This window comes from Frieseomelitta varia, unplaced genomic scaffold (genome assembly GCF_011392965.1).
Source record: "Frieseomelitta varia isolate USP_RPSP 00005682 unplaced genomic scaffold, Fvar_1.2 scaffold_576, whole genome shotgun sequence".
Taxonomy (NCBI): domain Eukaryota; kingdom Metazoa; phylum Arthropoda; class Insecta; order Hymenoptera; family Apidae; genus Frieseomelitta; species Frieseomelitta varia.
The window spans coordinates 567,794-581,892 of record NW_025110341.1 but is presented as its reverse complement, the minus strand read 5'-3'; the positions used below and the strand labels follow the sequence as shown (position 1 = coordinate 581,892).

General features: G+C 28.4%; 4 protein-coding genes across 5 annotated transcripts in view; 3 read left to right on the top strand and 1 right to left on the bottom strand.

Annotated features, from left to right (window-relative positions):
• Positions 1-9,083, bottom strand: part of LOC122534108 (protein dispatched) — a 12,393-nt gene extending 3,310 nt beyond the window's left edge. Inside the window, exons 1-10 of the mRNA XM_043664428.1 lie at positions 8,735-9,083; positions 8,540-8,665; positions 7,816-8,436; positions 7,352-7,739; positions 7,071-7,272; positions 6,604-6,991; positions 5,952-6,530; positions 5,547-5,847; positions 5,180-5,480; positions 4,866-5,096 (exon numbers count right to left, since the gene is read on the bottom strand). Coding sequence (XP_043520363.1) covers positions 4,866-5,096; positions 5,180-5,480; positions 5,547-5,847; positions 5,952-6,530; positions 6,604-6,991; positions 7,071-7,272; positions 7,352-7,739; positions 7,816-8,436; positions 8,540-8,665; positions 8,735-8,872 — 3,275 coding nt within the window. The 5' untranslated portion in view covers positions 8,873-9,083. The remainder of the gene's footprint in view (positions 1-4,865; positions 5,097-5,179; positions 5,481-5,546; positions 5,848-5,951; positions 6,531-6,603; positions 6,992-7,070; positions 7,273-7,351; positions 7,740-7,815; positions 8,437-8,539; positions 8,666-8,734) is intronic.
• On the top strand, positions 33-1,991 carry LOC122534113 (targeting protein for Xklp2-like). The gene is made up of 7 exons (XM_043664438.1): positions 33-512; positions 588-678; positions 804-933; positions 998-1,111; positions 1,187-1,408; positions 1,496-1,654; positions 1,738-1,991. The coding sequence occupies exons 1-7, from the start codon at positions 269-271 to the stop codon at positions 1,909-1,911; spliced, it is 1,134 nt and encodes a 377-aa protein (XP_043520373.1). The 5' UTR covers positions 33-268; the 3' UTR covers positions 1,912-1,991.
• A 738-nt stretch (positions 9,084-9,821) lies between the features above and the next one.
• On the top strand, positions 9,822-10,905 carry LOC122534116 (protein seele). 2 transcript variants are annotated; one of them, XM_043664443.1, is made up of 5 exons: positions 9,822-9,967; positions 10,039-10,129; positions 10,220-10,335; positions 10,405-10,611; positions 10,707-10,905. In XM_043664443.1, the coding sequence occupies exons 2-5, from the start codon at positions 10,039-10,041 to the stop codon at positions 10,884-10,886; spliced, it is 594 nt and encodes a 197-aa protein (XP_043520378.1). In that variant the 5' UTR covers positions 9,822-9,967; the 3' UTR covers positions 10,887-10,905. The 2 variants fall into 2 exon arrangements, with proteins under 2 accessions (XP_043520378.1, XP_043520379.1); XM_043664444.1 differs by lacking the exon at positions 9,822-9,967 and having other exon boundaries at positions 10,227-10,335.
• A 335-nt stretch (positions 10,906-11,240) lies between these two features.
• Positions 11,241-13,952, top strand: LOC122534091 (THO complex subunit 4-like). Its single transcript, XM_043664404.1, has 5 exons — positions 11,241-11,600; positions 12,110-12,247; positions 12,411-12,558; positions 12,838-12,978; positions 13,055-13,952. Exons 1-5 carry the CDS (start codon positions 11,256-11,258, stop codon positions 13,165-13,167), a joined length of 885 nt encoding a protein of 294 aa, XP_043520339.1. The 5' UTR covers positions 11,241-11,255; the 3' UTR covers positions 13,168-13,952.
• The last annotated feature ends 147 nt before the right edge of the window (positions 13,953-14,099 follow it).

Genomic DNA, 14,099 nt, shown 5'->3' with positions numbered 1-14,099 from the left:
CATTCGTCTATCTTAGCACGAAGAAGAGCAACATTTGTAATTATGTACTATTTAAATCATTGTTATTCTGTTATTTCCTTCAAGTCCAAGGACTTCCCTCCAAGTCCATTTGACCTGTTTATATATAAACGTGTTACAGTTGCGAAATATCCGTTAGTTTCAAAATAAAGTACAAATGAACGACTTCTAAATTGAGTGTAGTGAGAATTTCATTTGAAATTTTAAAAATTGGTTAATTATGATGGAATTCTCTTAGAATTAAAAAATAATGGCATCTTCATCATCAGTGAACAAAAATCATCCACAAACATCGACGCCGATAGCATACACGAAAGATAATTCAAAAATACTACCTCGAAAATTGTGGCAGACGAAAAATGCAAAACCGGAATTTGAAAATGACAATTCGAACATGTATAGGAATTTGGATAAAGATGAGAAATGGGATATGATCGAATCTCCGCAATTTGTAGATTTTACGAATCCACCTGATATAGAAGATTCGTTTTTCAGTAAGTACAATTATAAACATTGAATAATATCCAAAAAAAGTCTGATGTTAATTTTTTCTCGATGGTTATTTATAGATAAATCCACTGCAGTTGTGAGCATGCAAAATTCGACTTTTGCAAACACAGAATATCCAAATACAACTCCAAATGACAATACATTGATTGTGTAAGAATTACAACAGTGACAATCTTTAAATCAGTCTCAAGCTCAACAGTTGAAATTCTTTAAATCAGTCTCAAGCTACTTTCTTTTCATCTAATAATAAAAAATTTAATTTTATCTCTTTATAGATCTTTCAATGATCTCTCTTTGTCCAGTATAAAATATGACGATGCTGATGATGAAAAAACATGCGTAAACGATAATTTACAGAAACAGGAAACAGAAGAATATGTAGTTCATAGTAATAATATTAAACTGGTATGTCAATTTAAATAACTGACAATCAATTATGATTGATTTGTAGAAAAATTGAACATTTCAGGAACCTGAAATTAATACTAAAATTTGTAATAAAGTGAAAAAGGAAGTATATCCATTCACTTTCGATTTACGGGACCAAGAAAAACAGAAGCAAAAGGAAGAACATCTCAAAAAAGTATGAAAATCATGTCTTTTAATTTTACAAATTTTTATTAAAGTAGATATTGTATTTCTTTTCTATTATTCTTAGTTACTAGAAGAAGAGACTAAAGTGAGAATATTTCGGGCAAATCCACTGCCTAACTTTATAAAATCTCGAACTAAAACTATTAATAATCGTCGTAATAACAATGAGAAGAAAAACGAAGAAAATAAACTAATAAATGATAAAAATAAGCCAACGAGTAATAACTTAAATCAAAAAGTACAAGAATCTGATAATTGCGACAAGCAAAGTGGAAAGAATATCGAAGTAAGTGTATACTCTTATCCAAGATAAACTTCGTACATATTTTAATTATATCTAATGTTAACAAATAATAAATATCTTATAAACCAGGTGTGGAAGAAACCACCATTTGTACCACGTTTGGCGAAAAGAATGTTGCAATTGCCAAAAACCCCACCTTTGCATACAGTGACTCGAGCTCAAGAAAGAAAACAGTTTGATGACACTGTGAAAGAAAAAGAAAGACTGAGAGAAGAAAAGAGACAAATGGTAAAAATGATCTGTAATTTTCATTTTAATAATATTCTATTTTTTGAGAATTATAATACATACCATGTAATTGCTGGTAATAGGAAATTGCTGCTAAAAAAAAGCAAGAAGAGGAAGAAATTTCTCTGCTAAGAAAAAGAACTGTTCATAAAGCCCAACCGATTCCTAAATATAAATCAAATTTACCAAAAGTTGAGAAACGACCATTAACTGACCCTGTAAGTCCACTAGTAATGAAACGGCGCCGCTGTACATAAATATTTAAAATTAAAACTTGGAAGCAGTAGTATTAATAACTCTATATTCAGTATTTTTCTTTTCACTCCCTATTCTGCAGATAGATGCATTTATATAGATGTAAATTAATATTACAAGTATTAATATATTAATATATTCATATATATTTTATCAATTTATAAATTTTATCAATAAAGACAATTCCACTGAACCAAAATTCCACTGTATATCTCCAATTGTAGAAAGTAACAGTTTTTATAAAACCACAATTATTCGAGACACTATCCCTCCGCGTACTGAAGCGCGCAGTCCTGTACCGGGGTCATTTACCATTTGTTCGACTCACAAGGATATTCAATTAACCAGACGCATCTATGATTGCTCGAGGGTCGAACTCACGTGTATATACCAACACGTTGACGATCGCTCAAGGCTCGAGGTTCTCACGAACATTACATCAATGCGCTGTGTGGAATGTTCGCATTTTAGATGTATATAGAAAAATATAATATATAACAGCCTCGTGGTTTATAAAAAAATAATATTTATTCAACATCGTTGTGATAATCTTCCACAAGGAAAAAAGCAGAAGGTTCATTTGCTTGTTGCGCGGACATATCAAACAAATAAACAAATAACAAATAAAAACAATGAAAATAACAATGATAACTGTTGCCGAGTGGATAGAGCGTATACTTTGTTCGAATGTTGTCTGAAGCAGACTGGCGAGTAGAAACTATATAAACTTGAGGCTATATTTTCCTATTTGTTGTTAAATGTTTTCAGAAAAATGGCTATTACTGTATTTCAACAAAGAAAGAATAAAGAAATGACTATACTGAAAATGCATAAAGGAGAAAGATATTCAAAAAAGGTATGTCGGTGTATCCTCATTTTTCGTAGTAGTTTGTTAACTTGTCGATGGTTGTCACATTTGGTGACCGGCTGTAATAGAAGACTCTTGCTATAAGGAACTAACCGATGGTGGGGAGCCTATGTCTGTGTACGTAGCCTGAATCCGGCGAGTCAAAAATGATCCCGGCACAGTACTCGGAGTGCTATTAGTTAAGGTATTAGCTAAAAATTTTATCGAAGATATACAGATATGATGATAGAGAAATTTAGATATAATTTTTCGTAGTTTACGTTTACATGCTTACCACAGCTTATGCTAGATAAATATTAACAAAGATGCGTATATTTAACATACATAAGCTTGCTATAATATAATTTAACATACATACATATACAGTACGTATATAGATATATGAAAGATTGCCAATGCATTCTACATTATATCGATATAAATGTATTTATACATTTCTAACTTATGATAGTTACAAATATTGAAACAATTGATAAACACATATACAGTAATTACAAAATGGATTATTTCTTTTAACAGCATAAACTTTTATTTTTTGAAAGCATGATGTACTACATAAATTATCAATTTATATCTTCTTTTTTAAATAACGAGATGTGTATAAAAGGATAATTTCGTTTTGTATTAAATATAATAATTTGTAATATTTTGAATTTATTAATAGTAATCAAACAATAATTAGATGAATTATCAGAGAATACGTAATAAATGTTTATTTTGTATTAAGTTTTACTCATTACGACATCTCAGAAAACATTTTTAAATAATTATTTATGAAAAAAAATACATTTTAAACTTCTCTTGTATATTCAATAACATCTATCAACAAAAATTATAAAAATCTGTCAGTCTTCTTTTAGTATATTGTAAGCGAAAACACGTTGAATTAGAACTAACGTGTTTGTCAGGTCACCAACCGTCAGCGCGAGACAAAAATTGTATCGCCCTGACAATAAAAGCAAAAAGTGTATCGCTCAACGTTAGAATCCGGCGAGCAATTAGCGACCGACCTTTGAGAAATACATACATTTTTGAAAACAGCTGTTATCTTTTTTGAATCTTTAGACCCTACGTTTTCTGCGAGTCCTCTCACAATATATTTTATATAGTTTATAAATAATTTTGAAACAAAATGATGTACAATACGTCTACCACATTCCATTATTTTTTCTTAAATTTAATTGCAGACATACACACATACATCTTTTTACGAGATTGAAAGCATTATTCAGTAAAACAGCTGAATCAATACCTTTCTATTTTTAAATACATAATAAATCCATTCATACCATTAAAGTTATTATAATGTCTTGTTTAAAAACTAAACGATGTAAACTTTAAGTTATAAATTTAAATATTTTTATTTTTTCTCTCTTTAAAACGATATAAAAATGATAAAATTAAATAGTAATTGATAAAATATATTAAATTATTCGTGAAATTAAAGTCTATTTATTTGAATTACATTTTATAGTATCTAAGTATATAGTATATATAAAAAAAAAATTAACCTATTAATATTTGCATCTAAAAAAATGTCTATATTTATATCAAATTAAATATAAATACATGTTATAATACAAAAGTTTCAATAAAAACGAGAAGTTAAAATGCATTCATGGATATGTAAATGCAAGTTTAATAGTATAATACTTTATCGGTATTATCGCTTATATTAAAGCTACATCCATTAACATAGAATATTTTCAAAATTTTTTAAAAACCGAAATCAAAATAGATCGTAAAATATAAAACAGTCTGCGATATATTTGGCACTTAAAACCTGACTCATATCACAATGGATATAATGTGTATATACCTGCGTAACTGATAGGAAGCCCAATGAATATTAATGATAGATGAATATACAAATAATTATCTTAAAACTATTTTGAACACAGCCAATGACACATTAGTGACACACGATCATAGATTACATAGGACATAAGTTACACACGAACAAGTAAATTCATCGATTTAAAATCTGAAAGTGTATATACTACATCGTAATTTTTTCCTTTTTTTGTCTAAAATATGCCCATCTTATCACTAAATATCTTCATTCTTCAATCTTAATCTTCAATTTACTGAAGTAATGCTGACGATGGAGATGGAGGTAATGATGGCGATGGCGGTGGTCTTGTGAAACTTTCTATTTCATTACAGTGGAATTGACATACTGTACTAGATGTACTTAAAGTAGATTCTGACCACATTCCCCTTCCTTTAATCTTTCTTCTAGCCCTACTATTATCTGTATTTGACTCAGGCACATTTCCAGACTTGTTTTTGCGGAGATAATTCCATAATAGATTTAATCTGTATAAGTTTATTATATAAATGTCCAATTAATGTTTAAAAACTGATACTTGTTATAAAGTAATTACAATTACGTTATTTACCTGGGATATTGAAACTGAGCAAATTGAGATGATGGACCTATTATTGCTAATATTGGACACAAAAAAAATGTAGCATATATCCAACTTATACTCATTACGAGTAACAAAAAAATACCAATTTGAATATATGCCAATACACATGAAGGTAACATAAGAGCACCAGCCGCGCCGCTTGTGAGAGAAGCCATTAAAGTTGGACCAGCCATTTGTGCAAGAGCTGTTTTTACTTTATCCTCTCTCTCTTTAGAAGTACATGCTTTGTAACTTACTACATAATGCAAACTAAAATCTACAGTTAAACCTAAAAATAATACATGTTTAATAATATACAAATTATGAAGATAAAAATTATTATATTAAGAAATACCTATTGCTGTAGACACTGCGACGCTTTCTAAAACATTTAATTTCCAATCAAGAAGTATCAAACCAGCAATTGTTACTATAATTGCTGCACCGATTGTTACAATTGCATACAAACTGATAAGGGGATTAAATGTTACAAAAATCAACACTATAAGAGCTAGAATCAATGAAACGCCCATTGCCCAAAGTGTTCCTTCATACAATGTTCGTTGTAATTCATAAAATTCTAATCTACTGACGAACCAACCACCACGCATTCCTAACGGAGCATTTTTTAACTGACTCTGCATCCATGTTTCAACCTACGAAAATATAATTTTTTAGATTGAGATTTTATTAATAATGAAGTATCACTTTTAAAAAATATCAAATATACACATATTTATAAAACACAATTTTATTTTACCTGATGAAAAAACTGATCCATATTTGAGAATGAGAGAGTGTAATTATATATGCTATCATACTCGACTACTAGAGCTTTAATTTTAGGCGTTGGCATTATTATAGAATTTGTTTCATTCGATACTCGTAATTGTTTAAGACTTGGCTCGTTTAAAAATTTTAATCCAGCAAAAACGCCATTACGAACCCATAAATATGATGGAGTACTATATAGTTTTGCATTAGCTTCAACTGCACATCGTTCTAAAGTGCTAGCATTATATGGAAATTTGCTTTTTTCACAACATGGTGTATAGTTAATGCGTGAATCAATAGGATCTTCACAACGTCTTTGCATCCAATTATTTAATGATTCGATAAAACAGTTAGGAAGTAAAGGTCCTAAAGTATTACGATAGAAAGGTTGAGCTCGTAAATCACGACAAAATTTTTCAAGCCATAGTTGTGATTCTGGATGAGATACATCAAAAGATTCATCCCATTCTGGTGTACCAATTAAACCAGGATCCAAATAATTGCCGTTATCGACTGGCTTAATGCCCCATACAAATCTTAATGGTAACGTATCTCCATTATCAATCTGTAATTATTAATTATTCAAAAATTTTGCAAGAGATAAATTAAATGAAACTTTGTAACTTTTTTATACATACTGTTCCCTGTTTCTCAAACCAAAATTTTCGAGAATATACTAAATCATATTTTTCAAATGGATGAGAACTATCAAATAATTGGAAATCAGCAGTATCTGGTAATTGTAAACCAGGGTAGTGAAAAACAATGATGCAACATAGTATTGCTGTGATACCCAAACTTAATAACCAGCACCATCGAAAATTAATAACTATCCTCGCAAGAATAGTATTAAAACCAATCGTTACTTTATCTCCAAATAGTCGCAAAGGTCGAATAATTTTTCGTGTTATAAAATTTGCGGGCGATAAAAAACCTAATTTGAATCGTTCTGACACTACAACGCACGCTGGCAGCCAGGTAATCATTAAGAAGTAATTTGCAATAACAGTTATTCCTGAAAATAGACTGGATTTATGCGATTAGTAAAGTTTAAATTTCTTTTCTTTTAATATTTTAATATTTGTTACACAATTATTTTACATACCTAAAACAATTTATAGCAGTAACATTACTAACAACTGATGCAAAGAATGCTACTGCGGTGGTTAGAGACGTAACAAACATAGACGGAACAGCATGTTTCATTGTTTCTTGTACCAATTTGACCAATCCATTATTTGATATTTTTTGTTCTTTTCCCCTCTGCCAAATTTTACAATATATAAACGCATCATCTGCTCCTATTCCTTTAAATAAAATTGTATATTTTATTATTAAAAATCTTTTATTGTTAAATTTAATTATCATGCATTTTCCAGTTCTTACCTACAACAACAACGATTGCCAAAAGGTTCATAAATGGAAAAAACTTGATATGTAAAATTAAAGTGTAAAATGCATATGAAATTCCAAGACTAAAAATTACTGCAATAATGGTTGTGACAGTTAATAGAAAAGAAACAGTATATGCCCATATGCAAATCGTTACAAAGGCAAAACCAACAAGTAATAAAATAGAATCTGACACTAATAGTCGATCAAATAATGTACTTTTTAGACCTAATTGCATTCCTTTCACACAAAATTTTCCATAAGATAAATCAGTATTACTCAGTCCTTTATAAAAATCTAAAGTTGCTGAGCTTGTAGCAATTGGCAAAAACAACATTGCATATTTCAATGTTGAGTTTAGTTTATTTTGGGAATCTTGCTTCTGTAATAGTATGAAAACTTTTATTAACAAAGAATATAATATATATAAAGAATATTATAGAAATTAATTTTCTTACATGTTTTGAAATAAAATCAATATCTAATAAGTAATGCAGCAAATGATAAGCTGCATTGTGTGTGTAGCATTCACTTGGAACATGTTTTTGACAATTTAAGTCTTCTTCACAATTTGATGTCAAATGACCATTTTGATAATAATAAACACATCTTTTCAAAAGTGTTTCTACACGACTAAGATCATTCTCTGTTACACCCAAACAAGAACTTCGATTAGACAAAAGTGCGACATAATTCGCTGGTGACCAACTTTTACAACACTTTTGTCCTATATTATTGTGTTCTATTTGCGTTTGACATAAGGAAGGAAAATGTGTATTTGATCTCAATTCTCCATCAATATAACATTGTGCTAATATTCCTTCCATTGACCATAAGTTTGCATCTTTAGAATTTGTACCAATAACCACACGTGCATAACCAGGTAATGGTAAATTACAAAAGAAATTCTCATTTTCAACATAATCTTGGCTTTTATTTTTATTTTTTAATTCTATTAATTCCTCCCATTTATCTTTAATTTCAACTTTATCTATTTCTTCTTTTGTATTAATTATTTGTTTTTGATATTTCTTCCTCCCTTTTTTCTTATTCTTAGGTTTGCTTCTGACAATTAAATTCTGGAATATTATAATGTTAGTTTGTAAATTTCATGAATTACATTTTACACGCAATATTTTAAAAAACTTATATATATAATTCAAATAAACACATTAAAAATACCTGTTGCATATGATGGTAATGTTCTAAAGGATTATCAATCAGCTGTCCGCTTGGCTTATTTGATTCCAATAAGTTTTGCCAAGCAATAAGCCGTTGAGCTAACATTGTACCTCTTGCTTCAAAACCCTTAATAAAAAGAATTTAATATAAATTAATAAAATATTATACATGAGTTAATGTCTTGATTGTACTTACTAATTGAGGATCAGAGAAATCTGGAAATTTTTTAATAGCTAAGGGAACAATTAAGCATGTTGAAGAAAAAATAAGTATTGTCATTAGAATGGTATAAGGATGATGAGCTATTACTCGAGAAATCCACCACACTTCCATTTTGACAATTATATCTTTTTTCACTTAAGTCATATTTAATAATAAATTGTTGTAACATACAATATAAAAAGTAATATTGTCTTAATCTTTCTCTAAATTACACCATATCATAGCGTCATTTTCTAGACAATTTTGAAAAAGTTTACAATAAAAATCATATTTTGCAGCATAATATGTATTAGCTAAAATTGTGTTTTAACAATAAATCACTGAACAAAATATATACTATAAATAATTTTTACTTAAGGTTTCATTTATTTTTATGCTTTTTGTTAATTGTGTTCTCCATTAAATTTGTAATACATACTTTCACATAATTAATTTATCTTTTGTTTCAAAACTTATATATATTGATAAACATAAATGTTAAAAGAGTAAAGTTATAGCCACTATTTATGTAGAAACCTTCACAAAATATAAACGTAATTTTATGTAAAACATTGAAACATGGTTATTCAATTTAAAAAGCAACATGGACTTCCCACTTTAAGGGGTGGCACGTGTTTACATCGCAATAACAAATGGGATGATCCATAGCTATGATGAATAGATATATACACATATATGTAGATATATAATTTTCTAGAGTGTAAAATAAAATGTTGCAGTTTATAAACAGAGATATCATTCCTTGTTCTGTCGATATAGTATTAAAATATCATCGTTTTTTTAATTTAAGTAATGTTAAAATTAGTTTTACTTTTGTAAAAAATCTGGTTCTAAAAAATGATAGAAACAAATAAATAAATTTTCTTATTTCTATATATTGTTCACATTTAATTAAATAATACAAAAATTGTACTATACATTCATAAAAATTTATGCTTTATAATTTTGCAATAATTGCAGTTTCAAATTATGATAACATAGTATCTTTTTGTACTTAATAGTGTCTTTATATTTTTATATTGGTATTTCTCAAAGTTACACGTGATGATAGCCTATTCGTGTTTTCTAAAGTATTTAATATTGTGTGGATGTGGAATATATGTGAATTAAATATATACATATGTATATGTTTACAAGTAATATACACGTGTTTCCTTCATCACTAAAAAATAAATTGAATATTATTAAATTGAGTATAAATACAATGTAGGTATAAACTAAATGTTTATAATTCCTTTTCTTTGTAAATTATTTATTAATACTTATTTTTATTATAGATGAAAATTCTAATAGTGATATTTTCTCTGTTATTTACATATTGTTTTGTAAAAGCTGCGGAAATTGATAATAAGCTTTTAAAATGTTTAGGTAAGTAAAATGAGTATTAAGTAATAAGTTGTGATTATTTGTCTTGAATATGAAAAACGATTATAATAAATTAATATTAACAATATGTAGTTTGTAGATCAACAATAAAAGAAATTGAAGAAGAATTGGCAAAAATTGATCCTTCAAGACAAATTGAGATAGGAAATTATAGATTAGATGCACAAGGAAATGTTATTCATAAAAAGGTAATAGTGAATTTTTATATTTTTTGTATTATAATTACAACATATTTTTAATTAAGTACGTATTTAAAGATCCCACTTGCACAATCTGAGGTGCACATATCTGACATCCTAGATAATATTTGTGAAAAGATGTCAGACTATGTAAGAGCAACATATAAATCAAATGGTCAATTAACAATCTTAAATTTACTCAGTTCATCTGGTGGTATGAATCCTGAAATGAGCAAAGTTGATATTATTCAGGATAATGATCTGAATAAAAGCTTAAAATATTATGTAAGTAGTTTTGTTTTATTTAAGTTTTAATAATTTTAATTAATATTTTAATTAATATTTTTTATAAATTATTATTTTATTGCATTTTATTTCAGTGTGAAGGAATAGTGGAAGAATTTGAAGACTCTATGATTTCATTGTTTGCTCATAAAGAAAATAATATTAAAGAAAAATTATGCATGAATATTTCAAAGCTATGCAGTTCCACAGATTTTAATGATGATAATGAAGAAATTAATGAAAGTGATATAAATGAGGAACACGATGAATTATAATAAAAGGAAAAATAAGATACATTTGTATCTATATATATTTTTGATATTCAAAAGATTAAAAATTAAATATACTATTTATAATGTAACCTGTTTAAAGCAAAAAGAGAATAAAAAAATATAAATTGTAAAGTATGAATTCATTTTTAGAAAGAAATACATTTTTATCTAATGGAGAATAGTATAAAAAAATATATATCTATATACAATTCTATTAAAATAAATTAAAGTTAAAAACATAGATAATGGAATAAAATCATAATTGAAGATTTAAAAGATCAACCGTTATTTGGTTTCATCGATGTATGGGTAGAGAGCGCTATGATCGACGAATAACATAGCGTTGAATTGGTACTTCTAAGAAGTTATTGTATGGTTTACGGTCTTTATACCCAGGTTTCTGTGCGCGCTTGTTTCGCCTTCGTTCGTCGCCATCATTACGAGGACGAAAGAGGTTGGTTTTACTCATTTTTGCGTAGCGGTGTCATTATTCGAAAGTCAGCACAAATGAAGATGGTAGATAAAATAGACATGAGTCTCGATGATATTATCAAGCAAAACAAAGGGACTAGACCTCGCGGCGGCAGTGGCAGACGTGGAAGAGGTGCCGGTAACACACCTCGTAGAGGAGCACGCAGAACGCAAAGAGTTGGTGGTGGCGTCATGCGGGGACGCAATCGTGGTGGTATTACAAGAAATTCTCTTCCATACACAAGGGTAAGAAATCAAACCTATTTATTGCTATTATTTTTATTATTTACGATGTGTTAACTTTGTCACGTGTATCGTATACGAGAACCTATCATATTACTTCCGCCTTAAATGCTTATGTACGAAACAGTTTAATCTAGGGGTGGATTAACCATTGTATTTCAAACTAAAGTAGTTGTGTAGAATAGAAATGTAATTCGTATAATTCTTATACAGTTCAAATAAGAAACATTTTATCTACCTGAAGAAAGTATTCAGTTTAAAATTCTTTAAAAATTATGTGGATGATTATTATGAATATTACTCGTTGAGTTTCAGACCGATAACGTATATTTTTTTTCATACATTCATACACTTGAATGAAACCTAACCCAATGTGAAGAAGCAAAAAAAATTTTTTCACTTAATTTCAATTTAATTTTCTTTTATTTTGTACAAATACATATATGATTTATATTAGATTTAAGGAAGTGTTAAATATTACAAATTTTATATAATAATAAATGTATTTATAGGGCGATGTAAACAGTGCTTGGAAACACGACATGTTTGATGGAGTAAAAAAGGTTGGCCGAAGTGCAATAGGTAGTGCAGGAACAACCAAACTTCTCGTATCAAATCTTGACTTTGGAGTATCAGATTCAGATATTCAGGTATTTTTTACTATGTAATATTACAGTTCTAACATTTGAAATGAAAAAAATTAATTAATTTTCAATATCAAATTCACAAAAAACAATTTTTTTTACAACAGTTTTTTTATTTTTGAAAAATTAACATAAATTTACAATAATGTAAATATTTGTGTGTTCTTAGGAATTATTTAGTGAATTTGGCCCCTTAAAGTCAGCAGCAGTACATTACGATAGGTCAGGTCGATCATTGGGCTCTGCAGATGTTATATTTGAAAGAAGAGCAGATGCTATTAAAGCAATGAAACAATATAATGGCGTACCATTAGATGGTGTGTAGTTAAATTTATGTTTGGACTATAAGTTTTGCTTTGAATGTCTCTTTTTAATTATAAATTCCACCTATATTTAGGGTTTCAGTATCACTTATTAATCTGGTCTCCAGTTTATACCTAGCAACATACAGTTTGAGCATTTTCTCTTTTATCCTTCCATAAATACTCCAACATGGGATGACATTAAAGAAAAACAAATTTCAAAGAAGTTATTGTGAATTATGATTTGCACAACTATTCACATCTATTATTGCAATATGTGGTATACATCGGCAGGTCGTGAAATGAACATACAAGTTGCTACCTCTGAAATACCAGTCACATCTATCCGTGGAGGCCCGAGACTTAGCAGCAGTAATTATACACAGAGACCTCAGTCCCGCTTTAGGGGTAGCCGTGGAACAGGATCCGTCAGAGGTATATAATTGTTTCATACTAATGAAAAAGTGATGAAATTATAAAAAAATATATTAAGGTTAATTTTTTCTTAAAGGTCGTGGAACCGGTCGGCGTGGTGGCAGAGGAGGCAGCCGACAAGCGACAAAAACTCCTACCGCTGAAGAATTAGATGCAGAATTGGAAGCTTATGTGAAAGAAGTAAAGTAACAATGTCACAAACCTTCACACTTTTAAAATTTTGTTTTGATCTGACTTAACACAATACGATGTGTTTCCCTAATTTTCATGAAAATATATAAAAATAAGTATAATTGTATCATTAGCAAATGTTATATGAAATTCCTTTTAAATGGGTATTTTTTTTATTTTTGACGGTTTCTTCGAAATTGGCTTAAAATTTTTACTGACACTTAAGAAAAATTATTTGTTGATAGATTTTTTTATGGCAAGAAAAACAAAAAAAGAAATAATAAAAAAAAGTTATGATGTAAAGACTGTATGGATTTGTATGTACTATCGTGCGTGTGTGGTTATCAGATAAAAAATACAGTAAAATTCATCTTTAAAAGTTGTTGTTTATCAAAGTACAGAAGTACTTCTAGCCCTTAATCTAATTAATTTTTATGAATAATTAAATATTGAAATATTTAAGAATCTATCTTCTAACATAATTTATATACTGATACTACACATGTGTAACGCTGTTTAGTAGTAGTATCAGATCTTTGTAAATTATGTTCAATCAATTGTTTTTTTACCACGAATAATAAAACTACCACTATGTGTAGCTAATAGCTTCTAGTGGAATAAGGCTGTGACATACTGTTATCTTCTAGTCATCTACTAATGAAATATTTTACTGTGCAGTATTTGGGCTTGTAAGACAATGTACATGGTTTTATTCGTGCAGCATATGAATGACAATGCAGGTACAAGGCTGAAGCAAAGAAACTGACGAATCATTATCTAATAAAGAACAATGTTCTTGAAAATGAAACCATTTTTATTTCCCGTCTAATTAAAAATTTATATTTAATTGTTTTAACTCAAAGATAAGTATTATTTTAAAAAGTATATAAAATTAATTATTATAAATATTAAAGTAGAAACAAATTTTTATTTGAAGAACATTTTTTATT